This window comes from Caloenas nicobarica, chromosome 2 (genome assembly GCF_036013445.1).
Source record: "Caloenas nicobarica isolate bCalNic1 chromosome 2, bCalNic1.hap1, whole genome shotgun sequence".
NCBI lineage: Eukaryota > Metazoa > Chordata > Aves > Columbiformes > Columbidae > Caloenas > Caloenas nicobarica.
The window spans coordinates 129,257,762-129,280,016 of NC_088246.1; the positions used below are offsets into that span (position 1 = coordinate 129,257,762).

Here is a 22,255-nt window from a genome sequence, read left to right on the forward strand (position 1 = left end):
ATACTGACAGTGTGACTAGTTGTGAAAAGACACATACAGGAATTGACCTTATGAACAGTCTATGGCACACAGAAAACTCAGAAAGCAGCTGCTAAAATAAACATTCAACCTTTCAAACTACAGCTATCAAGCACACACACAAATTTTTCTTTGCCAAACATGAGCAAGTTAAGCTGTAAAAGTATCTAGGTAATAACAAATACTATACAGCAGACCAAGGAAAGACAAAACAGATGAGGATGAACAGTTGATCTCCTGTCCCATACTTCTTCCTCATCCCTATTCTTTCTTTATGGATTAAAAAAAAAATTAACACAATTTTTGCCATAATTGTAGTTTTTCAGGAACAAAAAGGCCAGACAGAAATGTAAACAGAACTTCAACTAAAACTTCTGCAGGTGTCAACAGGAAGTTTGCACCCCCACACCCCAAATGCCATAGCAGCCCTAAGCAGAGCAAGCCTGAAGGCAAAAAGGCTCAATCAAGGGAGGCTGTTTCAAACATAATTTGAATAAACAATTCTCAAAGGCAGCAGTAGCCTAATTACGTAAGGTTTTTTCCTGCCCCAGCAATCCCCACCATAACAACTGAACAAGAATTTGCATGGCTTCCCATCAAAATTACACCAAATCAAACTAAACTACAAGGGAGGGATGGGGATGGGGACTGGGGATGGGGACTGGGGATGGGGACTGGGGATGGGGACTGGGGATGGGGACTGGGGATGGGGACTGGGGATGGGGACTGGGGATGGGGACTGGGGATGGGGACTGGGGATGGGGACTGGGGATGGGGACTGGGGATGGGGACTGGGAGTTTCCCAGTCTGGTTCATCACGGAGTCTGCAGATGAAGAATGAAAGGATTACCGAAATGAGAACATGCAAGCAGAAATAAGGGCAGAAAAGTTAAACTGGCTGCCAACTGTCAGAACTACCTGAGCTTAAGACACTCAAATTGAGACAAATAACACTCCTCAGACTCAGCAAGATTGTTTCCTTGGTAGTCAGAAGAAAGGTATTTTCAGAACGACTAAGCAACTCTGGTTGTTGGGAACCTGCTGAAGATGACTCCACCACTGGAAAGCTATCTAGTAACCAGCAAACAGCACCGCATGCGAACTCTTACCCAAGGGCGGCTCCCAGATCTCGGAGTGAGGGCAGCACAGTATGGCAGGGCTGGCCACTCTGCACACAGAGCCCAGACAGCCCTCCAGGGAGGAAGGTGTCTGACCAACGTTCTCAGATTTTCCTGTGGTGTTGGTGATGTGGCTGCCCTGCAGGAGCACTGCTCATGTTCTGAATATTAGCCTGGGAATACCAGCACAGAAAGCAGGAGACCCAGCTGCCCTGCCTTCTGTTTCCCTGATGGAATTACAATTCTTCAGAGAACACACTAATCACCAGGACCACAGAAGAGTCTGAAAAGACAAATGATCCACCCTTCAAATCATACTGGAAAAGTGGGGTCCACACGCAGCCCAGAACTGAGGAGTTACAAAGCCTAAGGGAATACAACTGACTTCGTAGTTTCATTATTCTCCCAAAGGAAGTCAAAAGGTCTGGTCTTTGCTAAGGTTATTTCTGGTTTTGATGCTTGTATAGTGTCCAATGTACCCAGCAAACATGGAATCATAGCCAGAACAGTACCCTGCACTTTCTCAGACATTCCAACATGGCAATTAGCCAAGTCTAAACAGTTAGAAAATGAAGGCACTAAATGAATTAACATACTTAATACCTATTACAATTGTTGAAGAATTCACTTTCTCAACTATTTTCTTGGACAGAGGAATATCAGCTCACAGATAAACCCCTTCTGGCAGGGAGGACGGGAATAAGAAAGCATTCAGAGAAAAGCTATTACAGCAAGAGGGAGATATGATAGTTTCAGCCACTGAAATTTTAAATCAATAAAAACTTCCTTTGCAAGACGAAAAATATCTTTAAATGCTTGGGCAAAACAACACAACAAATCTAGACAACAGCAGCATAAACCAACATTTGTAACAACTATCTGCTGGAGAAGTGGAGTGTCAAGAAGAATGAAGATTTGAGCTATGAAAAGGAGCAGGAGAACAAACTACCTTCTTTGCAGTAAAACAAGTAAACACAATCTGCAAGAAATGTCAACACCTCAGGACAAATATACATAGGAATACAAGGTAACAAAACACTTCATTCCTCATAACTAACTTTAATTGTATTCTTCACTGCTCATCATCACAATCATTCAAAGACTACTGTTACAGGAGTAGGGTACGGTATTTCCACTAGGTGGCTAACTTCTACCAGTTGGCATAATAATTTCCCATAATGAATGCCCATAATTAATGGATGCAATCAAAAAAACTAAGCTTCCCCAGAAATACTTATTTGTACAAACTCTACATGCAATGTTTACATAAGCTCTGGAAAGAAACCCTAGATCTCCTTCAAGCAAAAGTCCATGAGAGAGCAGCACAAAGCTGCCATGGTAACGCCTGACTGCCAGGTCTAATTGCGTTTCATAACATAATTCCAAAACGGATTTAAAAATCTGCTGCTTAATTACCATCTTCCCCACTGGGAGTGCAGGATTATTTCATAGTAATTCCTTACAATTAGAGAGCTCCACTGATCTGCTGTGAATGAAATTTTAACCCATGGGTCTGTGCACAAGACTTCATTCAGGTCACAACCACAAATTCACCCAAAATGCAATGGGAGAGCGTGGGGAAAGTAAGATAGGGAATTTCCATCTCAAACAAACAGGATCAAGAAAACGTTTTAAAATTACCGTTACATTTACAAATTAAACACTTCTGCTTTTGAACTCAGGGGCCATGAATGTCTTCCTGCCGTCACCACTATAAATACGGTAAGTAATCATATTACCTTTATTATTTGTAGTTGAACCCCTTCGTCTGTTTGAGGGCCTTGAAAACAGCCACATATTGTCTCAATAATTCTATCAATTAATTTTTTGCCTGGAGCTGTGCTGTCTGGAGCATTCCCTGTCAAGTGCCCATATGCTATAAGTTTCTGGAGAGGAGGAAAAAAAAAAAAAATCACGTAAATAGGAGCTTAAACATAACTCTGCTTCTTGTTATAATAAATAAATTCACTTGCTAGCTCTAACTTGCACAGAATAATTAAAACAGTACATTTTACCCCAAGACTCATAAAACATCAAGGATATTTTTTAAATGCCCTCCAGATTTATTCAATTTTCACTCAGCAACTACAATACAAGGTTTGTCAGCAAGCTCAACATTAAAGCTTTTATTCATCAGTTAACAACGTTTTAAAACAAACAGGATTCTAAAAACTAATTCACATCACACAAGTCTTCATATGTAGTCAACACAGAATTGGTTTCAATACACCAGATAAATCAGCTGCGAATGCTTTCTATTTAAGCCACTAGCTAGTCTTCTGTTTTCAAGTGTTCTATTATCCTTTTCTCTCTCTACGTCTTCGATACTTTGAAATGGAATTTATTACAAAATTAACACAATCCTCTTCTGAGCACTTCAGGCATTACAGTATTTGTAAATTTGCATGGCCCGCCTACTTAAAAAAATACACGGAGTAGCAAATGGCTAAACCCCATGCTGTAGAATTTGTTTTGAAAACATTACAGGAGCCTATGAGTTTAGAGAGACATCTCAAATTGAAAAATATTTTACTGCAATCACAAAAAGCATAAAATCAATTTGATAACGCTACACCTGCTGTGTTAGTTCAGCACATATACACATGAAAATAGGTAGTTGTACAATACCATTATAAAACTGATCCAAGCATGTAATTGTGCTAGTACATATATACACAAATAAACACATACATGCACTGCATAACAAATAAGACATACATTCACCTTTTGCGAGAAATATATTCAAATTTGGTTGTGTGTGCAATGAAGTAAAATAATAGAAAAACAATGGCATTATTTGTTGCATACAACTGTTCTTCCCCTCCAAACCAACAGAATTTTACAGCTGACAGTTAAAGCTCATCTTCATACAGACCTGTAAACAATCTAGAGATGTGCTGACAATCCTGGGGCACTTTGACTGGCACGCCAACTCAAATGGGAGGAAGTATTTGTCCGCTTCGATGAAGCTCGTCTTTGATTTCACAGGTGGAAGAGTGCTTGAACCAGGCTTTGCTTCTCCATGAGGGGGACTAAACAGAATGATCACATTAGATTGCTGTAAGTGATCACGCAAATAGTTCTCACCACTGCAACATTTATGAACGAAATAAAATATCAAGAAAATTAACATTAGGAAATAGTAACTTCTACGGAGTTAACACCACAGCAATATCGTTGTATAAACAGCTTTTATACTTTACCTGTCTCGTTTATGGACCAGGTAAATTGACCCACTGCACACTAAACAGATATTCAGCAATCCCTGCTTGTTTGAACGCATAAAGACTTGTTTCCTCTGAACACAGGAAAAGACTCTATGGTTGGTATAGGCAGAGGGGAAGGAGGGAAATCTCTTCAGTATCATTTCCACATTAAGTGGTAACTCTGAGAGAAGTCTACTCTGTTACTATTATACTAGAACAGACAAAAATACAACTTGGCAAAAATTTTAATGACCCTGAAAGTTAAAAACTACTGTATTATGACACGACTTTGGTTCAGTACTTTAGAGAAAGTATATCTATTCTGGAGATTAAATCATATCAGAACTTCAATCCTGGACATACTCAGGGAAAAACAAACAAAAAATCAACTTAAAAAAACCCCAAAACTTTGGTCTACCTGTGCTTCAGATGACACCACGGCATTTAAGAGTTGAGTGCTTACCAATGTATCTCACTTGGGCAACGTATCTCAAACAACTAACGGTACCAAATTGAGAAAATTGTTAGCTGTTGAAGTCTTATTGCTTATAGCACCTTTCGAAAGAGCATACTCAACAATACTCAGCTAAAAAGGACAATTAAAAATGTGTGATTTTTCACTAATTTGTGTGCACCAATGCAGTTTGCCTTTGATTTGAAGCAACAAGGTCAGATTTTTCATTTCACAGAATACCTCATCACCTTTACATAAATCATTCTTGACCTTTTTTATGCACATATACCTATCTTCACATAAAAGGTAAACTACACTATCTTGCACGGACTTGATAGGTGGTATAAAAAAGAGCGTAACTTCATATTCTGTAGTGAAGAATTACAAAATTCTTGCAGTAATTTGAACAGATCTTTACAGAACAACTAATTTCAAATCCAAGCTTTTGTTGCAAGTTAAATCAGACGCTTCAAGGAATGCAGATGGTAGAAAATATATGTTTTTCATGTTGCTGAAGTACAACAATGAACTGCTAAGAGTTTATTATAAATCCAAAGACTGAATGCAGTCCCATGCACCATGGAGAGAGCCTTAAATCAGTATGATACGCTATGAATTTCGGCTTTTCAAGGAGCAAGCTGGATATTCCTTCAGATGTTTGGTACCACATTAAAGCAGCTCTCTTTGTCTAGGCTGCTTAAAAAGACCTTAATAGTGAATAATTAGTGTTAAGATTCTACTTTGCCCTAAATAACTTCTCTTTTGGAGGTTTAAGGATTTACCAATACCTATGGTTTTTTTTCCTGAAGAAGAGCAAAGGTTTTTCTGTTGGATGCATAACCTTATTTATTGCCCAATACTGTTTTGCTAGGAACAGAGCTCTTTTGCATAACACCCAAATCAGATAAGTTGCAGAGGAAATACACGATTCTTCTACGTTCTTAAACTGCTCTGAAATTCGTACAAAAGCTTTTCTCTGAGGAATGGAAGGGTGGTATCTCTTCCTTATGTCTTATGACAAGATTGTTCTTCATCTAGTGATTATGTCTATTGAAAGCATTACGTTTAAGAAAAAAGCACTCTGGAAAAAAAATCAGAATTTTTCAGTAACGAGCAGTCCATGATGTGATTACAAAAATGAACAACCCATACCACAGCAAGCCACTGCAGAAGCCTGAAGCTTCTCTTAATTGAAAGCTATTTTAAAAATGCCTCAAATAATAAATAGAGAGGATGATGGTCCATTTGTCTCCAGAAAGATAATTCAATAAGCTCATCACCTTGCTAATGACGGAAGCGAAGGGGATAGCAACAAGAGTGGAGAAGAGCGACCCAAAAGATCTTCTCTTCTTAATGTCAGTGAAGAAATGACTTGAGCTGTTTTGTTGGTTCTTTTTTTTTTTTTTTTCTTTCAGCAGACTGTGGAACTAGAAACTGTCTCTAACAAAGCTTTCCTCTACTAAGGGATCTACCAAGCATGAAAACTATGCAGTATGCTGGTACTTATATATCAGCCATAGACACAGGCTAAGGTATGTATCAAACCATTAATTTTAAAAATTATTTTGGCAGCATTTTCTAGGTAATGGTTACACAAATCAGCCTGTCCTTGTCTATTCCATTTCCCTCTACCTCGCTACAAAACACCAGTTCTGTTTTTGGTTTTGTTGGGGGTTTTTTTTGTTGTTGTTGGGTTTTGTTTTGGTTTTTTTAAAAGCAGTCTTCCATGCAAAATTTCTGGGAGGTAGAAATGATCTATTTTTCAGTGCACTCCAGGTTCACTGTGAGATCAATTTCCTTGAATAGGATCTTGAAAAATTTAAAGAATTATCATTAAAAGTCCCTTGTCAGGATATTAATATCTCAATCCCAGAAATAAGCAGCTGAAAATAATTTGATAACTAAGAGGTTTCTCAATTATAAGGCCTGGAAAAAAGCCAGTATTTTGTACTGCATCTAAAAAATTTGATTTTACAGTAAGAATAGGGCAAATCAATTCACAGTTTCCAAGTCCAGCAATGCCTTCATATCAGCAAAAGGCTGCTTTCAAAATAAAGACAGCACTGAAGAAATCAAAATCTATTTAGAAAATGTATATAGGCAGGTAAGACATACTCCTTATACCCCAAAAAATCACAGCTTGAGGTACTCATAGGGCAGAATTTAAGCACCCAAAGTTCAGAAATGGCTGAACCATGCTTCTATAGATCATCAGAATTCAGGGTTCTCATTAGTTTTATCATGGTATTTAATGACAGGATCAGATATTACTTTTCCTTATTCAGCGCCCAGAACAAATACCCCTTAGTGAACATGTAACATTAAATATTTTTTTCTCATGATGCTTCACAATGTGGACTTCTGCTTTATTTATACTACCCTAAGTAAAACCTGTTATAAAACCACAACATTACTTTCTCCCTGAGACTTGTCTTGTGGTGCTCGGTGCAAAGTTTTCTGAACACTATACAATTATTAAATTTACTTTTACAACCTTACTATGAGTTGATGATATTGACTTTATTTTGTTGGTGGAAACTGAAGCACAGTGACTCAGTCGGATGCATCTATTTTTTGTGGTAAGCCACAAGACTAAACTGATCAGCATATTTGATATTAAATTTTCCTTTACATCTTCGGAAACAAAAGTTCCCACTGGCTTCCTTTCCAGGTAGAAGCGTTTAAATTTTCCAAACCAAAACTTGTAGATTTCAACTCAAATACCCAGGAGATGAATCGGAAATCATTAGCAGCCAATTTGGATGGCTGTGGTTTAAATGATCTGCCTAAACCAGAAATTCAGTTACAGGGCAGAACACAGGTCCTCAACCAGCACTCATCTGCTTAAGCCATAAGAACACTTTGATCATCAGTTTCACCACTGATGCGATTCTCTCAACAAGTGGTATAAACAGTCTTCAACACACAGCCCTGACTCATGGTTAGCAACGTACGCTGAATGAGGAAGAAGATCCTGTGGAATGTGTAATTAAATACTGATAATGGATTCCACACTTTACTAATACTTAAAAACGTACTTGTTGACAGTGGAAGAGTGCTGAATGTCAATTATGGCTTCTACCTTCACTTGTAGAGGAACTGCTTCCAGAAATGTACACCTATTCCCCAACAAGGTCCTTTCCAGATACTACTTGTTCAAATTACACTTGTTTTCTCTACCCATTCTCACCTCCTTACCCCAACCTCCTCCCCTTGCTCACAGTTCAAGTCCAGGCTCTTCCCCTCCTCTGAACCCACTCAGAGAGCCTTTTAAGCTCAGGCCCTTCCACCAATACTTTCTGTGTGACCCACAAAGACCTCTTCTATCTTGATCCCCATTCCTGCCCTCCCTGGCCAGAAAATATCAGCCTGCTCCCTCTAACCTACCCTCTGCCTATGCTCCCAGGCCCTATGCCTTGCACTGTAACAGCCAGTCAGAGAAGAAGCACGTTTAGCACGTTTCCACACACCACCCACCTTACAAAATACATTGAAAATGCTTTTCAGAGAGAGCCCATATTCCCAATGCAGAAAAAGTATGGTACACATTTTAAGAAGTTAAAAGCACTATTGCTCAATATGATGAACTACGACATACCTTTGCTTTTCTGTTTCAGCCTTTATTTCCTCTGTAAAATGAAACAAAGGCAGAGTTATGGAAATGGTATCATAACCACAAATATAACATTAAATAACTGAAATGATTGCAAAGCAAAACTATTTCAGCAAACATTTGAAACCAGAACTAGTTTTAAAAAAAAAATACATGTTAATAAGAAGTTTCATAAAAGCTTTCACCCTTCACCTGCATCAGCTGCAACCTGTATCAAAATCACTTCAGAAATCTATATTCAAAATTTAATATTTAAATTTGCATCCAGTCATCCCAGCTGTTGTGGTTTAATCCCAGATGGCAACTAGGACTACACAGCCACTTGCTCACTTCCCAATCCCCAAGTGGGATTGGGGAGAGAACTGAAATGGGGGAAAAAACACTTTGTGGGTTGAGATAAGAACAGTTTAACAGGACAGAAAAGAGGTTATAATAATAATAACAACAACAATATACAAAACAAGTGGTGCACAATGCAATTGCTCACCACTCATACCACCAACGGCCCATCTGTTCCCAAGCAGCGGTATTTCCCCCCACCCAACTCCAGCTGATGTTCTGAGCAGGGCGTCCCATAGTAAGGAACAACACTTTGGCCAGCCTGGGTCAGCGCTCCTGGCTTTGCTCCATCCCAGCTTCTTGTGCCCTGGCAGAGCATGGGAAGCTGAAAAGTCCTTGACTACCAAGCAAAAGCCAAAACATCAGTGTATTATCAACATTGTTCTCATCCTAAATTCAAAACACAGCCCTATAACAGCTACTTGAAAGAAAATAAACTCTATCCAAGTCGAAATCAGGCCACCAGCTAAACATCGCATCCGTAGAATGTTTCTGCTGAGACATTGGCAAGCTCTTTTCACAGCTCATGTACATAGAAATAACAAGGAAAACACAAATATCATTAAAACCTACCAATAAAGGATATACTGCCTGTTACATGTGGGTTACACAGAAAAACAATAAAGAAACCACTATTGCTGACTCTCACATGAAACCTTAATGACTGATAATTAACTTGGCTTTTAAACACTGTTAGACACCACAGTAATGACCAGAAGGGGAGGGGAAAAAGTCTGTAGTGCCTCTATTTCATGCTATTTTAAAATATATTAAACCAGAAGGACTAATAGTTTAATGTTGATGACAAGACCGTCTAAGTATTTTTTTACAATACATTTTAAAAGTAATATTACATTACAAACTAATTTTAGGAAACATCTTCAGTTTCAAGAGCGCTTTTGTCTGCATTCTTCAGTTAAATAACACACTTAAATCACTGGAAATTCCATAAAGACTAGGATTTCCAATATTGTAGGAATGCATTCTTGAAATAAAGTATACAGGATCAATACAAATATATACACGTTTTAAGAAATCATCTCAGGAAATCCAAACTACATCAAAACCACAATCAACTAAAACCAACGCTTTAACTTTACTTTGATTTTTGTATCTAAATCTTAAACTACTGGAATGGATTGATTCTGACCAAGAAAAAAAAAGAATAATTTAATATTTCTAACTAAGCTCCCACGCAGCAAAAGTACACTTCGTCTGTGTCCTATCCCTCATTTACCATTTTACACAGTAATACCGATTCATTTACATAGCACAGGTTCCCAAGTTTCATGTTCTATCAGAAATCACTAGTATCAAGTATGTTTACTAATAGACTTGCTCAACATCAAGAAAAGTGAACGTAAGGGGTGCACATCAATCTAAAATCTAAGTCTTGTTTCTGATGTTACTGATGCTCCTGTTTATGCCCAGTAAAACCCAGGTTAGCAGGTCAGTGGCTCATCCGAGAAACAGCTAGGTCAGAAGTGGTTCACATCTGTGCTACCCAGGACTAGACAAAACATGAAAATAATTCCATATTCCAGATAATGAATATTCCTCAGTAAGTAACAGCAGTAACAACAATAGTAAGTCTTACAGTCAGCAATGTTTCAGGAAAGTGTGCCTTCCTATGATGCTTGATCCATGTACTCACTTGAAGACAAATTGCTGACCAACAGCAACGAGAATAAACTCTCTTTCTCCCTCCCAGCATCTTCATGTCTTTGACTATTTTACCTCTCAACTTAGCATTCACACCCAGGAACTCTCCTCCCTGAGATGCTCGCAAGTCTGCCCAACAAACAACATCACCAACCAACACATACAACTGCAGAAGAGCTTCCGAGGTCAAAGCTTCCAACTGAAGCAACAAAACTGAGCAGATTCTCACCTAACACCCAACTACTTTGAACACAGAATGAAACACAGTATACTACAGAAACTAAGGGAGTCCTAAAGCTCTGCTCAGATAGTAATTCCACTAATAACAGCAACGAAATATTAATAAATTTCGCCTGTAAAATGATGCGAGGTGTTAGAATAGTGTCAGAAAGGTGGGAGGTAGACAGACACACAACACAAAAGTAGAAATCGTGTCTTACTGAATTTGAATTAGCTTGAGTGACTCCTTTAAATCCTCTTTTTTTTATATATATGAAGTTCTTGTTTAAAATGATTAACACGCAAACTTAGAAACGACTTAGTTATAAAATCTGAATTTAAGTCATGCTAACAAACATTTCTACTGGTTTATATTTAAATTATAATTCAAGATCATAATCCACTTTATGGTATCTAATATGAAGAAAGATGATATTTTACTACAAGATAAAAACAATGTCAACTTGTTAAAACACGAATTTCAGTTTACAGTTTTATCACATTTTAATAACCTGAAACAAACACCACAGCTTATTTAACAGTTTTACTTAAGATCCCTTAGGAACAGGAGTCAACTACTCTATTGACAACACAAAGATTTGTGCAGTTAGAAGTTATTTTATACTTTGGCGAGGAAAAAAAAAGCAACAAACAAATCTGGAAAAACAATTATTTCAGACTATTGCTATAAGTAAAACAACAGAATACAAAGCTCCACTTCATGTCCAATTCTGGTTGCCCTTCTCAGCCTGAACCACGCCACTGGAACACCAGTCCCCTGAGGCTAACTACTCCCCACAAGGGAATGCGCAAATTATAGTGGAATTTGTACACTGTTTAGAATAGAAACAGTTGTGAGTATTGAATTAGGGTGAAAAGTGCTGAAGGAAGTACACGTTAGCCAGTTCTCAGCTCCCCACCCTCTCCCTTTCACCATGAACAACTATTTTTCCAGTAAATCACATGTTCCAAGTGCAAATATTCTTCCAGCACTACTTAAAGCAGACATGACAGCAAGTGAAGTGTTCAGACACCTTGGTCAACTTTACAGGTTCCAAGACAGTGGTTAAACTGTATGCTTAAACAAATTTCTTTAGCTGCATGAACAAGGACAGTCCCTGGCAAACAGACAAACATGCAATAACATTCAGGAAAATAAAGATTAGAAACAGCAGTTCTGCTTTGCACTAACTCAACTCATTTTACTCCTGAACTAAAATAATGTATCTAATCCAGTTAGGTGTCATTTTGATGCTACATCAGATTATCTCTGAATTTATTCTCTGCTTTGTAAACTATAACAGTACTTGCAAAGATTACCAAAGTAATAAAAAAATCCAACCAGAGCTGCTGAGAGGCCTCACTGCGTTGCTGATATTCTAACAAACTATCACTATTCTTTCTTAAAATACTACAAGAATAGGTCACAACAAATCACATCAGAAAATGGAAATGTTTGTAATTAAAGGAAGTACACTACAATTAAAACCTATGCAAGTGTCAATCTAATGAAAAGTTACTACTAGTTCAAACAGCACTGCATCAGTCTGTTAATGTGAAAGTATGGGGTTTATAATCTTCGTTAAATAAAAAGAAAGGTTCTTATAGTGGCCAAAATAAATTATTTTAGAAGGCTAAAATATTTTAAATGGCAGATAAGCACATGATATTATATGATTATACAAATGAGGTAGACAGCAGACTTAAGCTTGACTTTTACCCTTTAGAACAGAGAAAAGCTAATTTCAGTCACTGTCTGATTGCTCCCTCTGCTCTCCACACCAAAACACAAGTTAATCACAGTACAATTTCATGGTCATGTCACAACCACATCCAGCAGGAAGCATATAAAAATTCAAGAAGAATTATCAGCAAAAGAACAGATTATAATAAAGGTAACTAACAATTCTCACGCTGGATAAAGAATCTGTTGAAGACAGATGAACCAAAACACTGACTGACACATTCTTTTAAATGGAAAAAAGTAATCTCTGCAAAACTAAAGATTAGCCAAAAAAGGGAGAAGCAGCCAGGCTTGAAAACATAGGCTGCTTTCCTAAACACACACCCAAAACCATAAAGGAGAGGATCCAAGAGCTGGAAAAGCTTTTCATCTCAGCATTATCATTCAATTTGGGAGGAAGAGTAACAGAGGATATAAGAGGGTGGAACAGGGGAAGAAGACTGTAGAAAAAGACTACAGCTCCCAGAGTCTTCCTCTGTGATATAATACCTGGGATGTAAACAAAGAACTACTATGGAAAATAGGTCAGATTATTCTAAGGTACTGAAAGGATGATGTGACCTAAAATGGAACTAACTGGGGTATATTTAGTACCCTTAAATAAAGTGCAGCAGAAATAAAAAAATAAATCTCTCCTGTTCACACAGTTCTGTCACAGAGTAAATGGAAATATATGTGGCTTTTGCACACCAAACATAGAGCCGATCTAAGAGATGTGTTATTTTCCAATTTTACAATGGTATGCATCAACTCTTTCACAAAGCGGGTAAAATGAGTCACGTACATTAGTGCCAACATAATTTTCCATTCCATCTACACTTGTACAGATCACCATTTCAAAGTAATCTCTGAAAACATCTAAGACATTTGTTACATGAATGTACTGGTTTCAATTGGGACAGAGTTAATTTTCTTCATAGTAGCCTGTATGTTACTGTGGTTTAGGTTTGTGCTGAAAACAGTGTTGATACCGCAGGTATGTTTTAGTTCCTGCTGAGCAGTCTCACACAGCATCAAAGCCTTTTCTGCTCCTTACATTGCTCCACTAGCAAGTAGTCTAGGGGTACACAAGGGGTTGAGAGGGGACACAGTTGGGACAGCTGACCCCAGCCGACCAAAGGGATATTCCACACTGTAGGACATCATGCTCAGCAATAAAAACTTAGGGAGGGGGGAGTTTTCTTGCTGTTGACTGGGGAATGGCTGGGCATGGGTTGCCCAGTGGTGAGCTTTTTTTGCATCACTTGTGTTTGTTTTGTATTTCCTTTGTTGTCCTGCTTCCCCAACCCCCATCCCCCCCTTTTTTTTCCTTATTAACCTGTCTTCATCTTGACCCAATGTTTTTGCATTTTTATCCTTCCAATTCTCTCCCTGATACGAGTCAGCTCCTCGTAGCCGCTTGTTTCGCTGCCGGCCAGAGTTAAACCACCGCAACAGGTGCCCACAATTCCATTCTCACCTCTCCAGCTTCAATTCACTATTTCAGCACATCATTCGAACGTTTTTCCTTGCTCTCTTCAGATTACTCATAGTTTCTAGCATAAAAAAACCCAAGCTACTTTCTAGTTTTCTTTTTCTCCCTTTAACATTTATAACCAGCTAATCTCATTTGAGACTACAGAATTAACAATTGTCTCTGTAACAACAACAGGGAACACCCAAGCAGCAAGGTCAAAATCAGCCAAGTAGGTCAGCAGGTGCTGTGGGCAATACTGTCTTAACTGGTCTATAATGCGGATCAAACTCCAACTTAGAACTAACTCACTGTCTGCCCCACTAATCTGATTCAAAGGATGATTTAAACCTTCACTACACTGGAGGGTATCTCTAATTCCCACTTTAAACTTGTTTATGCTTGTTTATTCCCTTGGCTTCCATGCCAACATCCCCCTACATGTGAAAGAGACCTTCTCCTCTAGGTTATCTTCAGGAAATATTTCCTTCTGCTTATCTAAATATGCTGTAATATCATGTAAAGTATAAATATTCTACAGTTTTACTTGGGCAGAAGGATAACCTTCTCATCAAGTAAGGGATAACTACAGGGTTACCTTCAGGAATGGTACACAGAGCTAAGTTCTACTGTTTCAACTCAACATCAGGTCACACGTTATATTACATGAAAAAGAATTGTTACAGAGTTTGCTATTGGGAAAAGGGCAAACTATTTACCCTAAAATGGAAAAATATTTTACAAGTTCACTACACAGCATGATGCTAAGAAAAAAACCCCACACACTTAAAAGCATCTAATACAGATCTCACATTATATTTTTCCATTCTCACATCAGAATTGTACTAAAACCCAAGAGTATTATATTTCTAGAATACTGTATCCCAAACAACTGGCATTGCCTGTCACAGAGGCACATGCATAAGTCTCAACTCTTTGAGGATCTGCACATCTGCAGACTAATGGTCAGTATAAACATCTTAAAATTTATTTACCTATCTGAAAGTAAGACTAGTGGAACAGAAAACATCCTGAATTTTCACTGGAAAAAAAAAAATAATTACCTTATAAAAATTATACACAAAACGTATATGCCTGTTCCTCTCCCCAGTGCAGGAGAGCCAGAAGAAGCTACTCTTCCACTTAGTATTGAAAAAAATTTGCATTTTCCACAACTCTTCTTAATGCCAAAAATGTATGGAGGTAACTAAAAATCACAAACATACTATGACTAAAAAAAAGGTATTAAATACATAATGAATTCAAGATAATGAGCAGGGGCCTTTAAATATTGTAACAATCCTGGGTAATCAGAAGGTAGAACCAGCCTAAGTAGCATAGGATGTAGTATTCTGAGGAAACAAGTCAATGTTTGGAGCTTACATTACTTATGCCATAGAAGACTGAGAAGGAAGCAATTTTAATTCAATTCTTTTGAGTCAAAGCAGGTGGATGAGATCCAAGGAACACGCATTGAAGAGGAATTTAAATTATATCAATATCTACATTTGGAAAAAGAAAGTGAAATCCTATTAGAACATTAAAGGTTTTGCTTGAATTGACTTGGCTTGCTGCCTTCCATCCAAGTATTCTACTGCCTCCAATATCATACAAAACACTATGGCAACAAATGCATTAAAACCCCCCAATTTTTCATCATTAACAGTACAAGGTATATGGAAGTCCTTGGTGACCCAGCAGACTAAAGGTACTTGTCAATTTAAAACTGTAAGATTAAGTTAGCAAGACTGTAAATAATAGAAAACTAGAAATTCAATACTTATTTGAAAACAACTTTAATCAGCTGTATTCCCAACAAGAACACACGTCTTTCCCCACAAAATTCCCGAGCCCAGATTCTAGCATAGACCCTCAGTTATAGTTTGTTTACATGTTTGTTCTTACAACTGCTGTTATTTGCTGGGGTCAATTAACCTTTCATTCTACTTAAGTTTCCTCTACCTGCAAGATTATAGATCACACAGCTATGGCACACAGATTAAAAAAAGAGCAAAACTCTGCGCAGATTTAAGAAAGTCATCGCTGTGGTCTTCACACAGCATTTACATAATAGCAAATAACTCTTGTACGGAAAAACAAAACAACCTTAAGAGTATATTTGAACACTTTCACTTGCTTTCCATTCCAATGCATTATGCTGCACCAAGTTCACATTTACAGGTATTGAAGAAATAAGTAACGAAGCACAGACTAATCGCACTATTTAAGAAGTGTTCCAGATAAACAGAAGTTATATTTTAAGCCTGACAACTCTTGATGAAATTCTATGTAGATCCTCCTCATTGTGCTCTGCAAAATGCTGAAACCCTCTAATCAACTGAAACGCTAAGTCATGTTTCCTTAGCTCAGAAAAACACAGAGTAGTAACCTTTGAAGTCAGCAGAAATATTTGTGTGTACATACATACAAAGTAAAAAAACAAACCAACCAACCAAAAAGCCACAAACACAAACTTTGTACAGGAGAGGTGCTTCCAGTTTAGATGACACTAATCCTCTGAAGAGAGTGCTAATATAAGAAAGGAACATTATATGTTGTTACTTCCCATCCAATATTTTCTGATTTGCTAAAGCTTTGCAGCACATGCTATTGAAGTGTTTCTCTGCTTTTATATCTGCAATTCAAAAGCCAGTAACTATATGTCTGATGGTCCTTACTGGGCTTTTTATCTGTGGAGCAATCTTCTCACTCTTAATTTTCTTTATAGACAGTCGTTCATACAGAACTACAGTTTCTCCCCACCCCTGCTCACAATATAATATTATTTGTGAATACGCAGCTCTGGTGTAAATTCAGAAACCTGAATGCACAACCTGTCTCCACTCAGCCAACCTCACTGCCTGCTCGTTCAGCTCATTAGCTATGATATTTTCAAAGGGAGAATCCCTGGCAAATCTACTCAAAAGAAGAAACTACTCTAGAGGCCTCATTTTGCTTAAAATTATTTCAGAATAATTCAATCCAATGGGTTGTTACAACCATATTTTCTGTAATAAACTTTATACTTGCTCAACCAAGTTGAAACTACTGTCAAGTTACTTTACTGAGAAGAGGTGACACACATTTAGGCCACACATTGCCAAGGACAACTGAACCGTAGTCATTATTAGTAGCATTTATATTCTAACATGTGGCTGAAAAGCTCATTTTCTGCGGCCGTAAATCCCTCTGCTTGCCCTCAATATTACATGGGTCTCCATCCATTATTAAATGTACAGCAAACTATGAGCAGTATCCAAGCTTGTGTCTTCACCCTTTAAAGAAATTTCTTATGCTTAGATCAAAATCACAGAATGGAAATAGACTTCTTATTTACATGTTTAAACACAGTTACAAGAGGAGGATAGTCATGTATGTTTATTTTAATCAAGCAGGGCACATCGTTCAAATACCTTGTTCCAGCCTTTTTTGATACCTACTCCCCCTACGGCCATATATTGGTTTCACGCTCAAAACTTGTGGCACAAGTTGCTGAAAAGGTGCGTTAGTATACAAGGAATTTGGTTACTTATCAAATACATAGTCACCTAACCACATGATAGAAAGGATCTTGCCTAGAGGTACAGTTTTCCAACATGCTTTAATCCAATCCAACCGAGGGTGATCACTGAAAAAGGTGGTTCCTCCTATTCCACGTGTCTCTTTGTATTTATTTGCACACTCCTTACACAATCACTGCCAAGCCACAAACTCTCAATAGCTTGATAATCTCAGTTTTCATTGGGTCAGTGAGCCATTTCAACTCTCTGTAGAACTTCATGATCACAAGCTGCCACATCTCATGTTGTCACGTTTCAGGAAAGAAGAGCTGGAACAGAACTGCCCATTCCAGTGGATGCCCACAGACGCACTGGAATAAATATATTGTAAAACCATATGAAGTTTACCCACTATGTTCCATCAGCATTAGTATTTTTTGTAATGAAGTTTAGAAAGGACAATAACATTTCTTTATCAGGTAAAGGGAAGAAGCCTGCAGCTGTATATTACTTTTCATATTCACAAAGTGTATAGTGTTTTCTGACCCATCTTTCTCACATCAAAATTCTTGTGAGTTGTGTAAATCCTGATTCTAGAGGCTACAACCCCAGCACATAAACACAGCAAGTTATCCAAATAAAGAGGCAGGTAGCACAACATTTTGAAAACAGCATAAACTAACAACTCAGGTATTTTTATTTCTTTTTGCATTTTGTGCTGCTTAAAGAAAGTAAGCAGCATATATATCTTATGCAGATAGGAGAGTCAACTACTACACAGCACTACCCAGCAAGAAAAACTCATAATGTTATTCTATGAGTAAAATGGCACAAACCTTTTTGCTACTGAACATCCCTTTCCTCCTTCCTGCATCATCTCTCTGTATTATGCCAGTACAACTGTCTGGACATACCTGATATAAATTTGCAGAGGGATCTTACCAGTTGAAAAGTAACAAAATAGCATTGGATTATGAAAGTAAAAGTTGAAGTTTTTAACTTAAAGCTTAAAAGTTTTTTTTAAAAAATATGGATCAGTTCTTTTATCTGGTTTTACCATGTGGCTAAGGGTAGGATAGGGAAGAAAACAAATGCTTTAGTCAGGATTACTGCTACTGCTGCGGAAATATGAGGTGTTAATTATAACAGACTGGAATCACAGAAAGAACAGAAAATTAAATTCAACATGGAAACGCAAAAATGTGTGTCGAGGCAGGTCATTTATTTCTTTAGTAAAGAATATGGGAGGACAAAACACTGCAGAGAAACAGCAAAATTGAGACAGATCCCCTAGAATAATCTGATCAAAGGATATACTACAATTATTCAGATCAGAATAACTGTAATTTACAGAAAAAACCAATTTTACCTACTGAATGCAATAGTATACAGTATACAGATGGGTATATAAAAAGGTTGTTACCAAATGTCTCTCATGAAAATACCAACATGTTGGACTACGAAAAGCATTGCAAGTCTTTGGTTACCAAAAAACCCTGAGCTTTTCTGCTTCAATAATGGATTTTTCAAATATTCTTGCCAAGAATCATGAATGCCGTCTAAGTAACCCATAACAAGTTAAAAGAAACTAATTACCAATTACAAATTCCAGAATATAGGGATTATAATAATCATAATTCTTTATAGAAGTGAGACTTTATATTTCTATCCCCTTTGTCATTGCAACTCAACGTTACAAAGCACTCTATGTGCATGAAGTTCCTGGAAGTACCTGTAACTTCACTAGAAAGAGTTAGGAATCTACTAATTGAATTAGGTTTCAAATTTAAGGGATGGGGGGAAGGTAAGCCTTGAGGGATGACAGAATTTTGTGGTTTGGAATGACACGTAACTCCTCTGGTTTCTCTAGAATAGTTTGAGCAAGATAACTGGACTTCTCCCTCCTCCCCATATTGTTTACCTGATTCAACTGATGGGACCCATTAGTTTATCAGCATATCCACCAAAAAGAAAACAGAGCAAAAAATCAGGACAGACGTAAGTTCTCAATAGGATGTATTGAGGAGAGACTCAATTAGTCACTAGTTCATTCAAGTGAATATTTGCTTCAGCCAGCAGAACTGCAGCTGGTACTGCACATAAGAGCAGGACTGCAGACACTCTCCAAGCATGGTGGATTTACACTTCCTCAAAGCCACAGGGAAACCAGTAGATCTGTTACTTAAGATTGTGAAATGTGTTTGCTTAGTTCTACAGATGATGAATCATCAATCACTCTTAATTGGCTACAGCAGCTTGATATGTTGTCCTCCGAAACTGGAAGAAGTCAAAAGCAGCCTCAGTTCTACTGCAACATTCAAGAAATTAACTTGGATCTAGATCTAACATAGCTATTTCAGAGTCATAGTAGAAAGTAGAAATATAGGACTACGTATCTCAAAAATGTTGATTTTTTATACATATCTATGTGCACACAGAGAACATCTCCATATATAATGTGATTTTTACTCCCTAGATCTAATCTAACTTGAAGAGGAAGTTTTAACTGAGCAGAACATAGGAAACACAAGCATTCCACTAATACTTTGAATCAGAAGACAGGTCATGACAAACTAGTCAGAACACAAATACACTTCCAGGCTCTACCACTGGTTTCAGACGTCCTGATAAACGTTTCATAAAAAGTACTCTTCCCTACTCAAACACAACATAGATTATTCTTTTTTATTTTGAAAAGTTAAAATCGAAGCTCATTAACACAGTCAAATAAAAGACTTGATTATGTATTTCTCGTGAAAACTATCAGATATGGAAGAAGAGTAGTATGATTTCTCACAAAGAAGGCAAGCTTGTGGTAACGCACATTGTATCTCTTCATGTCAAGTTGGGCCTTCTCCCTCCCCTTAACAGACTAGGTCAGTTTCCCTCATTTTTAAGATCAGAAACTCAAGCACATCCATCATACTCTGCTTGGAAAAGTGAGAGTTTCTGCCAAAGATGACAGTAGCAGAAACAAATTTTGCAGACACAAAATTATCTTTAAAACAGGGAAAGCATTTTGAATCAAATCATTTCCATCTGTCTGAAAAAGCATATCTGAAATTAAATATATCCAGAACAAAACCCTGCAATTTGTAACTCATGTGAAAGGACACAATGAGCTTCTTTCTGAAGATGATCTTTAAGTCTGACCTTTAAGTTCAAAGCAGGCAAACATGAGCAGCCTGACTCAATAAAAAACCAAAGACCTGATAGTAAAAAATTCTCTCATCCCCCTGCAGTGTAATTGCTGGATTCTTCCACCATATCCATCCGTGCAAGAGAGAAATTTCTGCACAGCCTCATGTGCCGCTGCCTATTTACTACCTTTTGTAATACGTAACGAATGAACAGGCCACCGAGAGAAGTGGTAGAGTCTGCCTCACTGGAATCACCCACACTACGGCTCGACAGGGCTCTCAACCTAAACTAAGGCCTGGCTTTTAAAAGATGATCTCCACAGGTCCCGTCAATCTAGACTTCTCCATGACTTGACTCTACACATTTCCAAAAGACTTCTGTTGCACAAGAACATCTCTTCAGTATTCACTTGCAGCCAAACCATGCGATAAATAAAAGGCTTTACAGAAAAATGTCTCCAGTATCTGAACAACTCTTTTAAAATCCATTTAACATTTTGAATTGTTTGCACTGACAACTGAAAAGCCATCCCAAACATTCAAGACAACCTACATCTAGAAACAGAAGATGTCGCATTCAAGGTAGGATTTGGTTTGACGTGTGAGATGTTTCACCCTGCGTGTTTTCACACATGCTGCCTGATCTCTCCTGTGTGCCAGTGGTGAACGCCACCAGCAGCAGAGGACACGGCGCAGTGGCCCAGCCGGGAGGTGCTTCAGGACTTGCCCAACCATCTCCCAAGCCGGCAGAGAGATGATCAATATAACTGGTAGAATATAAGAGATGTGATAGATATGAAGTCCTCTAACCTTAAGTATATTACTCTGAGTCCTGCTTCAAGAATTTATGCTACCATAACAGAATCAACAACCTAGTAAGAGAAGAACAAGTGGCGGATACCATGAATTTAAGCTGCAAAGCCAGTTTCTCAATTTTTCCTCAGCACCAATACTCTCATATTTTAACAACAAGTATTACAGTTGTAAACATAAAGCACTATATTTACATAAATTTTGACAGAAATTCAAACAAAGAAAAAAGACTATATTTTCACTTAAGTACTTGGATTATCTATGAATCAAATTTTTAAGGCCTAAGCAAACGTTGCTTGGAAAATCAGGCTGCAGCATATTTTTCAGCAGTTGAACTCTCCTTGTGTTATACAAGCATTCTGTTCTTCCTACTTCAGATACAACACAGCTTTTTACACCTACATGCAAAGTTTGATTCCAGAATTAGTGTAGCTTCAGTTCATTATGCCATTCCCAGAAAACCAGTATTTGCATCATCATTTCATGTCATAAGACAGGGATTTGCATGCAGTAGCTGTAGTTCATTTACTTAAGAAAAATTTATTTTTCCTTTTTAGTTAAACATGCATTTTAATACATAAAATAAAAACCAGATAATTTAGCATAAACATTTCTGAACTTTTGCACTACCCAGCTCAAAAGCTGTTTCACCACAGACTGCAGACATAATGGTACTAAATGAAAATAAATTTCAAACAGAAAGAACAAAGGCAACTAATCAAGCTTGACAGACAATGAATGTTTCATGAAATACATAAGCAGATCAGTGTCCAAAGATGCAAACAGAAACAAAGCAGCCCTATCCCAGATTTTTAAATAAATTTCATGCAGATTTTGAGAACTGGGGAACAAACCCAGAAATCAAACCTAAACCCATCAGACTGTATTGCACAAAAAGATATAAGACAGACAATTTTTTCTTAAACCCTTGATACGTAGCCTGTATTTTGCTTCCACAAGTGGCCAACAGCATATG

At 37.6% G+C, this 22,255-nt stretch overlaps 1 protein-coding gene across 2 annotated transcripts in view; it reads right to left on the minus strand.

Moving 5' to 3' along the window:
- The window catches only part of ARFGEF1 (ADP ribosylation factor guanine nucleotide exchange factor 1), a 91,095-nt gene that overhangs the window by 54,249 nt on the left and 14,591 nt on the right, over nucleotides 1-22,255 (minus strand). For both annotated transcript variants that reach the window (XM_065630281.1, XM_065630284.1), the window contains exons 2-4: nucleotides 8,395-8,425; nucleotides 4,012-4,168; nucleotides 2,876-3,022 (exon numbers count right to left, since the gene is read on the minus strand). In XM_065630281.1, the coding sequence (XP_065486353.1) occupies nucleotides 2,876-3,022; nucleotides 4,012-4,168; nucleotides 8,395-8,425 (335 nt within the window). The remainder of the gene's footprint in view (nucleotides 1-2,875; nucleotides 3,023-4,011; nucleotides 4,169-8,394; nucleotides 8,426-22,255) is intronic.